The 15,642-nt window shown below is 40.1% G+C and overlaps 1 protein-coding gene across 3 annotated transcripts in view; it reads left to right on the forward strand.

The window, feature by feature from the left end:
- XRCC4 (X-ray repair cross complementing 4) overlaps positions 1-15,642 on the forward strand; it is a 142,095-nt gene that overhangs the window by 87,813 nt on the left and 38,640 nt on the right. For all 3 annotated transcript variants that reach the window (XM_058864098.1, XM_058864097.1, XM_058864099.1), the window contains exon 7: positions 318-456. In XM_058864098.1, coding sequence (XP_058720081.1) covers positions 318-456 — 139 coding nt within the window. The remainder of the gene's footprint in view (positions 1-317; positions 457-15,642) is intronic.

Here is a 15,642-nt window from a genome sequence, read left to right on the forward strand (position 1 = left end):
TGAACCTGGACAGAGCCTGCTTCACTCAGCATCAGCAAAGGGGGCAGTGAAAATCCAGACAGATTGTCCAGTTTGGGGTTGCTGGCCTTTCTCTCCAGTGGCTACAAAGAGGTACCAAGGAAAGAGTATCTTTCTAGTTTGAATTCACTCTTTTTGAACTTGCCTTTATGTCACAAACTTCTCCCAGTCCTGAGACCATCCTGGGACTATGGAGATTTCCGTAAGAAAGACACAGAGAAGAAACACTTTAAGGGTTGTCTTGAAATACCTCAAATGTTACATTTCTTTTGACCTTGGTTGTTTTTTCCTCTTGGCAGCTCTGGAACCAAGGGATTCCTCCCTCCTGGGCAGCCCAGACATCGTGGACCCAGCTCCGAGGAGAAAACGAAGGCAGAGGACAGCAAAACCTGCAGGGACAGGAGCTAAGGTGGCTGCTTACGAGGCAGAGCAGGAAAAGTAAGCAGGTTTTAAATGTATTGAAATGTTTTTATGTTCACAGACCTCACCGGGTTCGTGGGACTCCAAACCCAGCTGGGCATGGGCAGCCTCTGGTGGAGGAGGTTTCAACCTCACAACCCTGAGGTTCTGCCTTGGGGATTCCAGTGGAAAGAAACCACCTCTCAGTGCCATCTTTAATAGATTAATAGATTAATCTTTAATAGATTAATAGATTTTTTTCTGAAAATGAAGTCTCCAGGCGAAAAAAAATAGTTGGCTCTTAGAACACAAAGGGGGGCTGGGATTTATAACACTTGAAAATATTTTTCTTATGTCCATTTCAACTTCTGGAAATATTCCCTTGTGTTGTGGGAGGTGCTTATAGTTACCTCAGAGCTGCTGTGGGATTGGTAGTATTTTCTTCAAAAACCTCAATTTTTTTTCCTAAATGTATGGCAAATTACATTTGAAAATATATATTTTCTGTTTTTACCTGTAACATTCCATGGATTGTAAAGTCTTTAAACAGCCATGGACACAAGCAGATTACAAAGACATTTCCCATGATTAGCAAAGATTTCTGTTTGAATCCGCAGGAGAATTACCTCATTTTGACGTAAAAGTTGTGGTTTGACGCCAGCTAGGAATGTTTGAATTTACAACCCTGTTTTATGAGTTTAAAAATTGCAGTTTTTTTAGGATGGCATAGAAATATGTAGAGAAAGCAGACTTTGCTTTTTTCTTCTTTCACATTGCAGTCCATTTCAATGGAAAACGCCTTTTTCCCATTGTATTTGGTCAGTTTGATTTTAGCAGCCTACCTGTGCCTGAAATTCAGGTTCATTTTATTTAACATTGGTTGTTGAAGGAAAACCTATGGAGGCAAAATACTGCAAATATACAGAGGCCTTGGACTGAGTAATTGTCTATTTATGAATGTATGAGTCCTGTGTGCAGGGGGACAACTAAGAAGATAATGATATTTTTGTTGTAGTTCTTTGAAATAATTTTAGTTTGAAAATAATTAATTTTAGGCAAATTTTAGTAGAAACAGAGCAACATTATGATTTTTGTTTGTGCAAAGAATTCCTACTCTATTTACAGACTGAGTCAGGGCTGAATCTAAAGAGTGACTCTTCTTACTGGCTGTAACATAATTAGTTTTATTTTGAGACCATATGGGACATCCATTCTATCAGTCTGTATCTCCATTTTTCTGTTTTGCACTTTATGTGGCAGTGGCAATTCTTCTTAAATTCTTAGATTATATTTATATAAATTTATATAATATTTAGTTCTTAAATAAGAATATAGGAAATATCCCCATTTACCTGAAACATTACAAAAACTGAACTGAAATAATTTCCACTTTGCTGGTTATTTTTTCTCAACATCACTGAAGTTTCTGAGCTCCATCTGAAGTCTTTTGCCAGCTGCTAATCAAGTTTTCAGTCAATTTGCTTGGCTAATAATTTTCAGTTCTCTTCAGCCTGTCAAAAAAGTGGGGAGATGTAGAATTAGCACCGTGATCCAGTTCTCAAATACAGGTGTTCTTTTTATGGAGTAGTTTTTAATTACTCCAGTAATTTGTGCTGATGGAATGCCAGATCCTTGGTGCTGCAAAGGGCTTTATCTTAAGCTGGCAGCACCTTGGGGTCCTGCCCAAAATGTTTTCCAGTATTGTGTCACTGAGCAAAAAGAGAAAAAAAAAAAATTAAAAATTATTTATGCAAGCAAAGGGGTGGCAGTGGGGGAAGTGAACCTGGAAATTCCTTCACCTCTGGAAGTGCTCCATGGCAAACAGGGGGATGGAGAGCATGTTGTGGTGCTGTGGGATCAAGTGCCAGATTTGAGCTGATGTCCTGATCATACTAAGCCATCAAAACTTAAAGGATTCTACTTCTGCAAATATTTTGGATTTATGGATGTTGAGGCTAGTTGTGTGGCAATTCTCTACTCCTTGGAAGGAAAATATATCCTTGGATTTGGCCAAAAGTACTCAGAAGAATGCAAATAAAAATATGTTTGACACAGAAATTAGAGCAAAAGGAGTGCTGCCTTCCTCATGCTTTGTGTGTGGGTGGAGTGGCAGGAAAAGGAGTTGAATTGTATTTATCCATACAGACATCTAGTATTACTGTGGCAATTTATTCAAGGGCTAAATCAACATTTTTAATGAAACTTGGCAATGTGCTTTGGATAATATTAAGCTTAGTGAAAGTGGCCATGAGAGCAGCAAGGAACTGAACTAGGATTTGTGGAACAAGGTCACTAAATGAACTGTTTAATTATTTGCTGAAATAAAGATGTACTTTAGGATAAAGTAGAAATTTAGAATAATTAGTGGGTCAGCCAGCTGCCAAGAATGAGGTTTATCCAGCTCTCTAGCAGGTTATTCTTAAGCCTGAGATATCCAGTGAAAGGAAATACTTCTTTAGGCAGACAGATGTTACTTTTAGTTAATAACAGCTGACCTATGGCTCTTAACTTACACATTTTAAATATATGCAAAGACAAAAAAGTAGATCTTGCTTTTCAGAAGACAATTGAGCCAGGAAGTAAAATAAAATTATTCTGATTCCAGTAAACTGTGATGGTCTTGGTGCAGCTCTAACTATAACTTAATATCTGGCAATTTCCTAAGGTGCAAGGCAGAGATAATATAGTAGTCAAGTTAAGATGCAAATTCTGCTTTTCACAATTTGCATTACATAATTGGAGGAGAAAAAAAAAAAATAATAAGAGCATTCCCAACCCACAGTTAGAAGTTATGGTTATTGAGGCATTACCCAAATCTCTTTGGGGGCTGCATATGAATGGCACTATTAGCTGTGTGGAATATGCGTTCAATACAGAGGCTTAGCTGTGTGGCCTGTCAGCCTCAATCCTGTAAATAATTAGATGTTTCTATAATATTTTCACTTTAAAAGTGTTGGGACCTACTTGAGAGCAGATTGTACCTACTGAGGATGGCAAAATTTGTAATATAATTTTAAGAATGAAGCGTAGTCATTGAACAGACCAGTCATTGGGCAAAGTCATTGTCACAGACTACTGTGGAACAGAGATGGAGTCTCTACACTAAAATAAAATAAATTAGGAAAAAGCTTCCATTTATAGTGCAACTTACATCTTTCCACTTTGATTTATCAAAATTGTTTTTTTGGTTTTTTTTTAATGACTTAAGAAAAACAAAACCGTTTTATTTCTGTCTTTCTTTTTTTGCTAATAAAGGATCTTTCATGGTCCTCATTCACACACGTGTTTCCTAGGAGAAAGGCTTTGCTGGATAAGGCTCAAAATTTCTATAAGTTATTCTGTATATTTCAAAATATAATCCATTCCTTCTGCTCGAGGGTATTCATAATTTCTCTGCTTTTTAATGCATGCCTACTGTTGAGTGGATGTACAATTACAGAAGGGGTTTGGGGAAAGGCATCCTAAATACAGGAAAAACATTATTATGGATGCAAATACGCTGGATTCCCCTGAGAATAAGACTAGAAAAATAATTGTACAAAAAGTTCTTACAGAGAGAGGAAGTGTTCCATAATTCTGAGAAGCAAGTGTCAAGAGATAATCTTGATCCAGCTGGCTGAGAAGTAACAGGTATTATTTTCTTGTCTTTTTTATTTCTAAGAAGAATTGCCTGTTTGCAGCATACACTGTAACTCTGACTTGTTAGTTGTTCTGCCAAAAATTTCAGTTTCATAAGTCTAGTTCAGTACATTTGATGTCACTACTACTGCTTTTTGTTTGTTTGTTTGTTTTGGTTTTTTGGGTGTTTTCAATTTATTAAATTGAAATTTGACTTTTGGTGGCTTGGTACCTGTTGCTTGAGTGATGTTGTGACTGTCAGAATCAGGCCTAAATTTAAATTGAAGGAAAGAGAGGCTCTCCCTGCATTTGGCTTTGCTGAAATTTCGAGATGCAGGTCAGATTGATGGGACCTTTGCCACCAGTAATTAAATTTTTTCTTTTTTTACACATAAACCCTGCTTTTTCAGAGAGCTCTGAAAGGGTTCAGCATATATTTTTAGGAGCTCTCAGAAGCACTTGAGCAAATCAGAGGAACATAATCAGGTTTCTGAGTGTGTGCTGAAGGTCCCAGGCTTGTGCCACCTGCGTTGCCATCCCTGGCTCCATCAGAGGCCAAACAGGGAATGTAATTTTTCCTTTAAACACGATTGTTACGGTGCTCACACTCGCTGTTTGTTCTTGACTTCAGGGCCTGATTAAACTTAGTCATGTGTGTAATTGTGGGTAGAATGACCTGCTGCATGGTTTTTACTTGTTAATGATAAATGTGGGCTTTTTTATTTATTTTTTTTTTCTCCAGTGTTTATGCTCTCCTCCCTTTCTGTACCTTCAAAAGTTGGTTTTTTTTTAAATCTTTGCAGGTATATGTAATTTATTTGGAAAGAAATCCTTTAGCATTGTATCCCAATACTGTAATAAGCTGTACTTGTCTTTCTTTTGATAAACTTCCACCCCCTTAAAAGCACTGTGAGCCTGTGGTTGAGTCCAGGGCTCCCTGGGGACCCTCTCTCTGCATTTGTTTAATTCATTGCTTGCGGTTCACATTTTTGAAGCTCTAATGCAAAGTTTATTTAAAGTGTGGTCTGCCACCACCAGTGACTCAGGTAGGAGAAACCACAGATCTGTCCTGGAATCTGGCATTCTCTGAGGCCAGGCTTTGGGTTTTCTGTCTCACACAACAGCTTTTTCTTCTCATAAAAGTTCAACCAGCCAAAAATTGGGTTCTTCTGAAAATGACACCAGAACCTTCCAGAGGGGGTGTGAAGTTTATCCCACAGTTATCCCCTTTTAGGGAAAGATGTACTGAAGAGCTCATGATGACATGTCACTTCTGTATTATCTCAAGTGCATTTATTTAATGCAGTAGGAGAGAACTTTCCTGGTTTGGCAAATACTGTGATCACTGTGATCTTTCAGACAGTCAGGGCAGTGAGAAGCTCATTCCTGCCACCATAAATTTATGGAATGCAGTATTTAGAAAGTTTTGATGATTACTTATTCAGGCTGAAATGTAAACAAGTTAAGAAATCTCTTAGAAGTGGATGGTTGGGTAGTATGAGCCTCTAATGTGAGTATTAAAGCAAAAACATTTAAGTAGTGAATTAAGGCATCTTTGTGATTCATGCATGCTCAACATTATCTTGTGCCTTTGGGTGGTTTCTTTCCTTTCTTCCCCGTTTTTTCCTCCTGATTTTGCTCCTTTGCCGAGGCACTGGCAGCAGCAGCAGTGTGACATCAGTCACAGCAGACAGTTTTGCCCCACCTGAGCAAACATCAGAAATACCCCAGCACCTTTGTGTGGCAGCTTTGATAAGTGACCCTCATCACCTGAGCACTCACCTGTGACTGTTCCAGGCTGGGCTGGGAAGGGGATCTGTGCAACAATGGGGGGCTCTCAGAGACAAAAAAACCCCACAAAAAACAGGGATAAAACCTTTGATGGCAATACTGCAAAAACTGTAAAAGACATGAATCATTTTGGGAGGGGAAAAAAAAAAAGGTTGCAAAAAATCTAGAGTAATTCTTCATTCAGCTCGAATGAAGGAATAAATGCAACAAAGTGCAGCTGCTTTTTCTCCTGGTGGTCATACCTGTGCAGTGTCTCTTTTTTTAACTGCGCAGCAGATAATTAGGCTTCCACCATCCACGTGGGAAAGGGTGATTTATTTCCATGGGAAGTGGAGGGAATTGGGATCCACCAGCATTTCTCCCAGGTCCCCAGGGAAGGGTGGGACGATGTGAAGGCTGAAGGCCCAGGGCAGGAAAAAAATGAGCATTGTCTGCTGACCTCAGAGGCTTCCATTTCTCCTGGGGAAAGTCTCTCAGCTCTCCAGTTTGGAGCACATCTCACAGGTTTTTGTCACTGGTAACAGCCCAATAATTGACTGCTGATGGAGGAGTTATTACTCAGAAAGACTGACAGGGCTCTACCCTCTGTTGTCTCAGGGCATGTTCCTTAGGTCAGGGTTTTATTGCTCTGACAAATCTGGTGAGATATGTGTCTCCAATGATTCATCTATAATGTATTTCACTGAAACATTTCCAGAAAATTTATTTCATATTTCAGGCTGTGAGATTACAAGAGCTTAAAAAATGGAAACTATACCTTCTTCCTCCATTACCTTTCTGGTAAACTTTTTTGATGCTTTTCCCTTGCCTTTTAAACAAAGGTTTTTACTGGAGTGGTGTTTTACCTGAGCTTTATATTTTAAGCCCCACTTAGGTGGGTTGTGGGCTGGAATAGTTTAATTTATCACATTATGCATTAGTTTTGTTAAATACTGAGAACCTCAATGGGGTGTTTTCATGTGGGAGGCCAAAGAATTTCTCCTTGGAGGTAAATTACACTAAGAAGGAGGGAAGGTTTTGTGTGGTTGAGCTAACCAGCAGTGCTGGAACAGTTGCTGGCTTTTGAACTAGACCATGCTCCAACATTTTCAGCCTTTGAAAAGGGTGAGAAGCTAAGGAGAAGAGATTGTGTTAGGAGCAACAAAGAATGCAATATTTGAAATTCCACGTGCATGCTGGTGATCAGGGTGCAGGAGCAAACATGCACTTTCTGTGTGACCAGCTCTGCAAAGGGCTCTTGATGGTGCCATTAAACCTCCATTTCCCAAAGCAGCTTTTCAGGCAGAATTATTTTCACATTATTTGTAATAGGAAGGAGCAGGTGATGTAGGGGCCTGAGATTTTGATTAGGCGTTGGCAGGAGATTGAGATTAGGCTGATGGAAAGCCCAAGTAACCTGCTTGCCACCTCAGCCCTGGTGTCAAAAATATCGTGGGAGAGAGTAGGAGGAAAGCTTGGCTCCATTAATGACACAAAGCTGCCTCATATATAACAAAATACCTGTTTCTGCTGTTCTTTGGACTAAACATGAAGTTAAGTCTTCTTTACTGCATTAAATTGGAGTATTCTGTGTAGCACAACTGTCTGGGAAGTCCAGCAGTCCCTTAAATCATAATGGGCCCCAGGAAACCTGCTGGAGAAAATCCTGTGCACAGAAATACACTGAAACTCATGATCTGGGAAAGGATTTCACAAACTCTTGCAAACACTGCCTGCTCTGCCGAGGAGATTGCTCAGTTCAGTGCATTTTTCAAAACTCAGATTCACTGCATGAAGCTATTAATCTTCCTATTTTTATTTCTGTTAATCCTTTTTTCTTTACTTAACTTTTTACCATTTTTTTTTTCTCGCAGAAATGTCCCACCTCAGCACAGCAGGGCTAAAAAAATGCCACTTAGATTTAACAAGGCTTACCAATTTCTTTATGCCAAAATAAGTGCTTAATCCTCTGCTTCAAATCCACAGAACTAAATGCATGGGAATTATCTCTCCAGTGGTGACTTTACTCCTCAAGCAGTGATGGCTGTGTCTAGATTGTCTATTTTTCTTCACCTGCCTAATTTCACCTGACTGCTGTTGATTGTGAAGACCTAGGCCCAGCCAATGAGAAATATTTTATCAGATTTGGGTGTCCTTCTCGACCTCTTGTGTGTGATCCTTAAGGATGCTGCTGAAACTGGAAAGCATACAGATATTAGGACATTTTCTGTTCCAGAATGCTTGAATTCTGGTGCAGAAACAGAGGAAAAGGGGGAAAAGGGCTTGTACTGAAATTATTTGAATCCTGTTCCTGCCTCAGAGTGTCTTGGAGAGGAAGGATTGGCAGGAAAAGGTCTAGAGCACAGAAAAGGGTGAGAGGTGGCACTGGACAGGTCTGTGAGCAGAGACAGAGAGGGAATGTGGTGAGAGGCACTGATGGTGCATTTGTTTTCCTATCTACCATGTATATGTGTCTCCCCAAAAGCAGTAAATCAAGCCCTTGACATCCATGGCAATGAATTTCCAGTGATATTTGGAGCATCCCCAGATCTGGTCGGAGTGGATAAATATTCATACATTTATACACTGTGACTAATGCACGTGGTCTGAGCAAATGCACTTTCGTGGTCGGGTGAGGGGACTCATCTGTTTCTGTCAGGCTGTGTCAGAATTCCTGTGGCATTAATCAGGACCCTTTTTGATGAGTTCTGCCATCTGTGGCAGAGCATGTGGCACATGCTCCTGCATCAGCCCAAAAACTTCGGGAATCAGAGACAGAGTTGCACAAACCAGGTCTCTCTTAAAATCATCTCACTGCATTTCAGTCTCCTTGATGATAAATAAAAATATCTTTATTAGAAGCTGCAGGAGGTGCAGAATTAGATTAATATGAGCTTTGTTAACACAGCATATTGCTGACACACTCCCTTGATTGCTTAATAAAATAATTCCTTACTTTATTCATCTGTCAAACCATTCATAACAATTGTCATGTAGCTGTTGCATCACTCAAGCTCGAACATACAACCAGCAATTTGAAAGCTAATTACATGCTTGTGTTTTCCTCAGATGGTTTTCTGAGTATCAGCTGTTACAAGTGGACTGGGTGTAAAAATGAAGGAAAACGGTCAATATTCAAAAATGATCAGTAACGGAGTCAATGTTGTAATGAATCCTAAATAGCAGAAGTGAGATTCTCAAAATCTCCCTTCAAAGTGAAAATTTGAAGTGAGATTCAAAATCATTTGGATGATTCTAAGTACTGAGGTGAATGAAAATCTAAGAGTAGTGTAGCCACTGGCATCCGTGTTCCATCCTGTACATTTAGAATGAGCACAGTGATAATGACTAAAACTAAGGAAATGGGACAAATGTGTAAGGTGAGGGTGAGTTTCCTTCTAGGTCTCATGCCAGAAAGAGATGAGATTTCTCATGTGCTTCTTTAAAAGATGTTAATTATTCAAGAGTGCAGAAATAAATATTTTATATTCCACTTATATGGATCCCCCAAGGAGTATTTGACATCAAAGCTGGAGACCTGTCTGTTAAATTAAGAAATGGTACCTCTGGCCTTGTGTTTATCTAGAAGAGATAAAGAAGCTATTTAACTTGAGAAAATAATTTATGAGAGGGTTGTTGAAAAAGGTGCTAATTGTAGAAAAAGCTTGAAATAAATATGTTTTATGTTGTAGAAGCCCACAGAGATGCGATTTTCTAAAGACATCACAGAACACAGAGAATGTTCACTGAATTTAGCAGGAGTCATAAAAAAAGATGATTGTTTTGTTTTTTTACATATTGAGGAATTCTCTACATATTAATTAAAATTAATAAAGGTTCTGAACTACAATTTGGCCACAGGAATAAACTTTTGTTAGTTCATACTGTGATCTTCCCCACTCCCCAGATTCCTGAGCAACTCTATAAAATACTTTCACAGGGATTATTTTTTGTTCAGAGAGGAAAATGGTTCATTTCTTATCACTTCAATGTTTTGCCACAACTGGCTAAACCTTGTAGTTGCACAGGTGTAAAACTGGAGTAAAGTGGTGATAAATCATTTGGTTTCTGCTGGGGATGTGAACTATCCAGAGAGCTCCTGCTTTAGTCCCTCTGGAGCTGATTCTTGCTTAACTTGGGGAACTACCTGAACAAAATTCTACTTTTATTGAGCTATTCTGAAAAAAATATGTACTTTTTATAGAGAAAACCTTCAATCCTCTAGGCTAAAACTCACCAATGAATAGGAAGACTACTACAAGGAGTAAGCCTCCTGGACTTGCTGTTTGTCACAAATACAAAATTATTTTTCTGTTCAAGTGCTGTGTCAGTGTCAAACTGTTCTGGAGCACCAGGTTAGGAAAGATTATTTTGGTATTAAAACTCCAGCTGTATATCTGTGTGCCTATAGCATTGACTAAAAATGTTAAATGAAAAAAATCCAAAGAGATTACACCCAGTTGTGTTGACAAAACTGCTCAGAACCTGAGCAAGTGTTTCAATTGAAGCAAAACCAGATTTTAAGGCACAAAGCAGAGGATCTCCAAATAAAAATAAAACATTGTCAGGATGTGATGAGTTGCCTGTTGGCTCTTCAAAATACTTTGTGAGCTCTAGAGTTTTAAAAAGAGGCAAAAATCATCGACTTTTTATCATTGTGGCTGAGAGCCACCCCAGAGCAAAATGTGTAAAGCAAAATGTCCACAAACAAAATGTCCAAACCAGTATCCCCCAGCCAGTGATGCTGGGGAGGGAGGGAAGCAAGGGGAAGAACAGGAGAGCAGGAGATCAAAGCATTTTTTGTACAGGTGCATGAAGTTTGTGCAACTTCCCTTTGGGGGGGTGAGTGTTGTCCTTCCCAAATCCGGGAACAATGGGGTCGTTTGGGACAGCAGGCTCTGCCTGGGAGCAGGTGGTGGCTGACATGGCTAAACACAGGGAATAACACAGCAGGAGATTTGGGAAAATCACATCAAGGGATGGGATTGTACGGGCTGGAGGGTTTGGGGCGACATGAAATTCAGTTTTAGAGCGGTATGGTGTTGCCCAGGTGAGTCTTTATCCACCCCTTGGTGTGAGACCTCTCAGTCTCCTGTTTGCCTTCCCACTTTCTGCCCTCCAGCACAGCACTGGAGAGGCACAGAACGATGGCCTCCTGCATGCCTGATGTGCATCTACACCTTTTCTGCCTGAACTGACACCAAACCAACCATCACATCTGAGGGCAGGAGCAGGAATGCTCGTCAGACTGTTCACTCAGCATGACTGGGTGCAGGATGCTGCAGAGACCACAGCCCTGCGCTCACAGCTTCCCTCATGCACTGATTTGCAAGGCTGAGATGTTCCTGATGATGTTATAACCTTTCCTTCATCTAGATGTGCAGGGAAAAAAAGCCAGATATTCGTGTTACCCTGAGGCAATGTTTGCCAGACACTCCCCTTCTTCATGGTTTTGTTCACGCCACTCCCAGCTCTGCACCAGCCCCTGTGTCTTGATGTGTTCTCATTTTTCCAGGCTAAAAAGATTCATTATTTCCGACTTTTCTGTTGCTGAGGTCCCTTTGCAAAACCAGCCCACAGGTGGGGAGATCCCATTGAATATGGTGACACATGTAATTTTCAGACACCACTGGAGTTTCATGATGCACCAACCAAAATATATTTCTGTTCCAAAGAGAAATATGCAAGTGAGAGGGAAAAGAAACTCCTTTTCCTCAAAATTTCCCTCAAAATACAAAATTTCCCCTCAAAAAAATTTGAGGGAAATTTGTATTAATAAAGTTCATTACTGAGATGACAGTAAACAGGCTGGGATGTTGTTGGACAGGTGAGTATGCATGTCCTATCCAAGCCTTTCAAATTACCTGAATCACCCTGAATCTAAGCTGGCTATTCATATTTTTATTTCACATCTTCAATTTTTTTTTTTTTTATTTTATTTTAAACCAGGCATTCCTGTCTGCAATAGTATTTAGTGTTTGTTTTTAAGCATTTGCTTGATATTTATTTAAAGGCCATTACCTTGGCATCAGAAAGTTTGGTCTCAGTGAGGGCTTCCAAATCATTAACCTCAAACCTTCTGTCACACCTGAAATTGCTGCTCCTTAGCAGGGCACCAACATTCCAAATGTAATTGAGTTCTCTGCTTTTACATATATTTCTTGGCTGAGTCATGTTGACAAGCGCTTTTCATCTTGAAAACTTTCCAGTTGTTAAGACTTAGCCAATTTGACATGGAATTCAGAAAATTAATCAAGGTAGGGCCCGGTGCCGCCTGCATTAAAGGCGCACCTGTGTGGAGGTTTACCTGCCATCACCTGACGTCTCCAAATATTATTCTTCCATTGTATGTTCTCACAAAAGTAGGTTGTCTCATGTAACACAGTCCCCATTGTCCCCTGGAGCAAAACGTGACTGCCTTAAGGTAGGTGAAGAAAAGGGGAAGAAATCAGATTGTTCTTATGAGCAATTTCACCTAAACTTTGGGCTGATGGAAGCAGAAATGTAAGGTCCACAGCTGTAGGGTTTTTTTGGGTCTTTTTTCTTGAGGCAGCTCATAACTTTGGTAGTAGCATCCTGGAATGGGTTGTGGAATCCACTGTCCCTTGTGAGTGGTTCAAATTCCCCAGGTTTAGGTCTGGTACCAAGCTCATGGTGCTGCAGGAGATTTCAGCAGTTTCATACATTAATTTATAGGTTATTGGCTGCAGTGCTGGTTGTGTCAAAACAGCTCTGAACTACAAAATTCCAAATGAATAATGGGGATTATTTGTAAACTATGGCAAGATCTGCAGTTTTGAAAGCCTGATGTTCTTCATACTTGAGACTCTGTAGAAGTTAAGAGCAAGAGAGGGACAGGACATAATCAGGGTCCTCAGTCTTTAATAACTTCTTACAGACATTATTAACATGTCAGTTCCTCATTTGTGTGATCTGTTAATGGAGAACTTGCAAGTCTTAGATGAGTAGGTAGATTGTTGTGTTTTGTTTTGTTTTGATGGGGTTTATTTTCCAAAGAGAGTTTTGCACTATGCAAAATTAGCTTTCAGTGAGCCAAGGAAGTAATCAGTGCTGCAGGACAGGATATTACAGGGATATAATTGAAAAATTAAACTTTTATTATAAATGTGCAAGCATGACACCTCCATAGACTTCTGTCTTTTTATTCTCAGCAGCAGGATAATTTTAATGTATACTGTTTTATTCTCCTTCTTTATTTTGTTTTCAATGTGGTGCTATGTATACTAACTCATTTTCCATCTCTCAGCAAAATGAATTCTCCTGCCAGTAACCAACCTGTCATATAAATTATAATAAAATTTATTTATTAACCTGAACAGGAAACTAAGGGAGTAATCCATATTAAAACATACAGTAGCAATTCCATATTCCATCTGGATATGAAGCTTAAAGGAGAATTCCTTGATAATGCCAGCTCTGAAGCTACTGGTTTGTTTTTTTGTTTTTTTTTATTTTAACACCCCTTGATTTCACAAGAATTTTGCTGTAGATATTATTGCACACAAACAAAATGAAATAGTGCAAGGCTTCTCCACTGGGCAAGTATTGAAGAAAAAAAAAAAAAGTAATATGTTGACAATAAATACCTTTTTAATTGGATAAATAAGACAAGCTCTTGGATGAATGATGACTGATAGGTGGTAAAGCTCTCTGGTGTTTAATTATAGATGAACTGACACCACAAGGATCGAGCAGATGTGTGAGAAGGGCTTAGGCAGCAGCTTCAGTTTTATTAAAAAGCCCTTCAGAAGAAAACTCAATTATACACAGGCAGTGGATGGATATAGACAGGGCACAGAAAAACTCTTGGTCTGCTGAGAGATGGCAATAAGCTAAGTGGCAGGAGGGCAGGGGTTTGGAGCCTGATGGTTTCCTGTTCCTTTCCTGGAGCTGAGATGGTGTCTGTCTGCTGCCTGGACCTCTCCATCCCTCTGTTCCCACCAGTTCCTGGCACACCTTCCAAAACAAGGCTGTCAGTGTTCGATCTCACTGGGAGACTTCCAAAGTCACAAGCTGTGACAAAGTTCGAGAGGTGTCCATCTCGTGCAACCTCATGCTTTCGGGTGCTGTGAAAAGAGTAGGAATATTAGCCCAGCCTCCTTTTCCCAGCAGAATTCCTTCTTCTTCCTGACTGTTTCAGGCAGTATAAACAATCCTGTGTCAGCTGTAGGCTGTCCTCTGGAGTTCTTTGGTGCCCCAGGCCAGGATGATGAACTTTGTGCAGTTGAAGGAGACCAAGGAATGAGGACTGAGCTGAGCTGTGGCTTGATCTTCTTCCTGCTTGCCAGATCAGCTCAGGCTTGGATGATTTGGGGGGTCTGTGGCAGGCTTGGGCTGAGAAATTCGGGGCTGTTCAGCCTGGAGAAGGCTGAAGTTTGTGTGGAGACCTCACAAGGGAGCAGGGAGAATGGCTGCCAGTGGCAGAGGGCAGGGCTGGATGGGATCTTGGGCAGGAATTGTTCCCTGGCAGGGTGGGCAGGCCCTGGCACAGGGTGCCCAGAGCAGCTGGGGCTGCCCCTGGATCCCTGGCAGTGCCCAAGGCCAGGCTGGACATTGGGGCTGGGAGCTCCTGGGACACTGGGAGCTGGCCCTGCCCCAGCAGGAACTGACTGGGCTTTAAGGTCCCTTCCTAGCCAGACCAGTCTGTCATTCTGTGAACTGCAGGGAAATTATCCATTCCATTTTTTCTGTCTTTAATTTAGGCCGGTTGAGCCCCCCATCCATCCAACTGGAAATAAAAAAGCCTGCTAGAGTACTTCCTAATTCTGAATTAAAATATATTTTTAGACTGTGAAGCCGTCACTGGAATATTTATGCGTTTTCTTTTTTGGCTCATAATCTATTAATTAACAGTGTGCACTTTGAAATAGACACTTTTTTCTTGCTTTTCTATTTTAATCCTTATCTCTTCTTCCTCATACCTCCAGCCTGTTGAGTACACCCACTGCTTCCCCCTGAAGCTAATGTGAGAATTTAAATTTCAAATTACTGACAGAAGTGGATTGCTGTTCAAACAAGGCATCTCAATGTTCTCAAACACCTTGATGAATTATGCATTCAGAGGGCGTCTGATCAATGAAATCTTTAGTGTGTTTTTATTTATAGTCTCTTTCCCATCATTGGAGTTGCCTTCTACTTAATCTCAGTCTGACAATTGCTGTGGTGTTTCAGGTATTTTATACACTTACCTCCAAAATACAAAGAACAGATTAATAAATATTGCATGCATGGCATGTGGTCCCTAGGCCTATTAATCAACAAGGAAGGTTAACTGCTTGCAACTCAGAAGCATTCAGAAAAACACATCTTTTCCCTGAAACGCACTGAAGATATATTAGATTTTATTGTACCAAGTGCTCTGTACAACTGATTGTGATATTAAATGGTGGGAAGCTGTTTTAAAGGTGTCTTTATAGCTTTAGCCAGAAAGAAAGATTTCTTACGTGTTCATTTGATGTTTTAGTAATTTAAAAAAAAAATCACATGCAGCTCATTATCTGAGTAAAATATATACTTAACAGAATTCTAAGCCAAAGAGAATGATTCTGTAGAAAGGGGGTCACTTGGGTTATGGCAAAAATTCCTTTGAACAGACACATGATCAATATAGTGTGATTAAATGGATGAGTATAGATATCTACTGGGTCTGAAATAAATATTTTTAGATGTATGGGCCCAGCCTCCACACTTAGTTCCATCAATTGCAAAAATCATTTGGAAGTGGGATACTTTTTTAGCCTTTGAAGGGTTTGTTTATACACTCATCTGTCAGGAGCTGCTCACCTGCCAGAGTTCTTCCACAAGGGCCCCCAATTT

The sequence above is a fragment of the Poecile atricapillus genome, chromosome Z, assembly GCF_030490865.1.
Source record: "Poecile atricapillus isolate bPoeAtr1 chromosome Z, bPoeAtr1.hap1, whole genome shotgun sequence".
NCBI lineage: Eukaryota > Metazoa > Chordata > Aves > Passeriformes > Paridae > Poecile > Poecile atricapillus.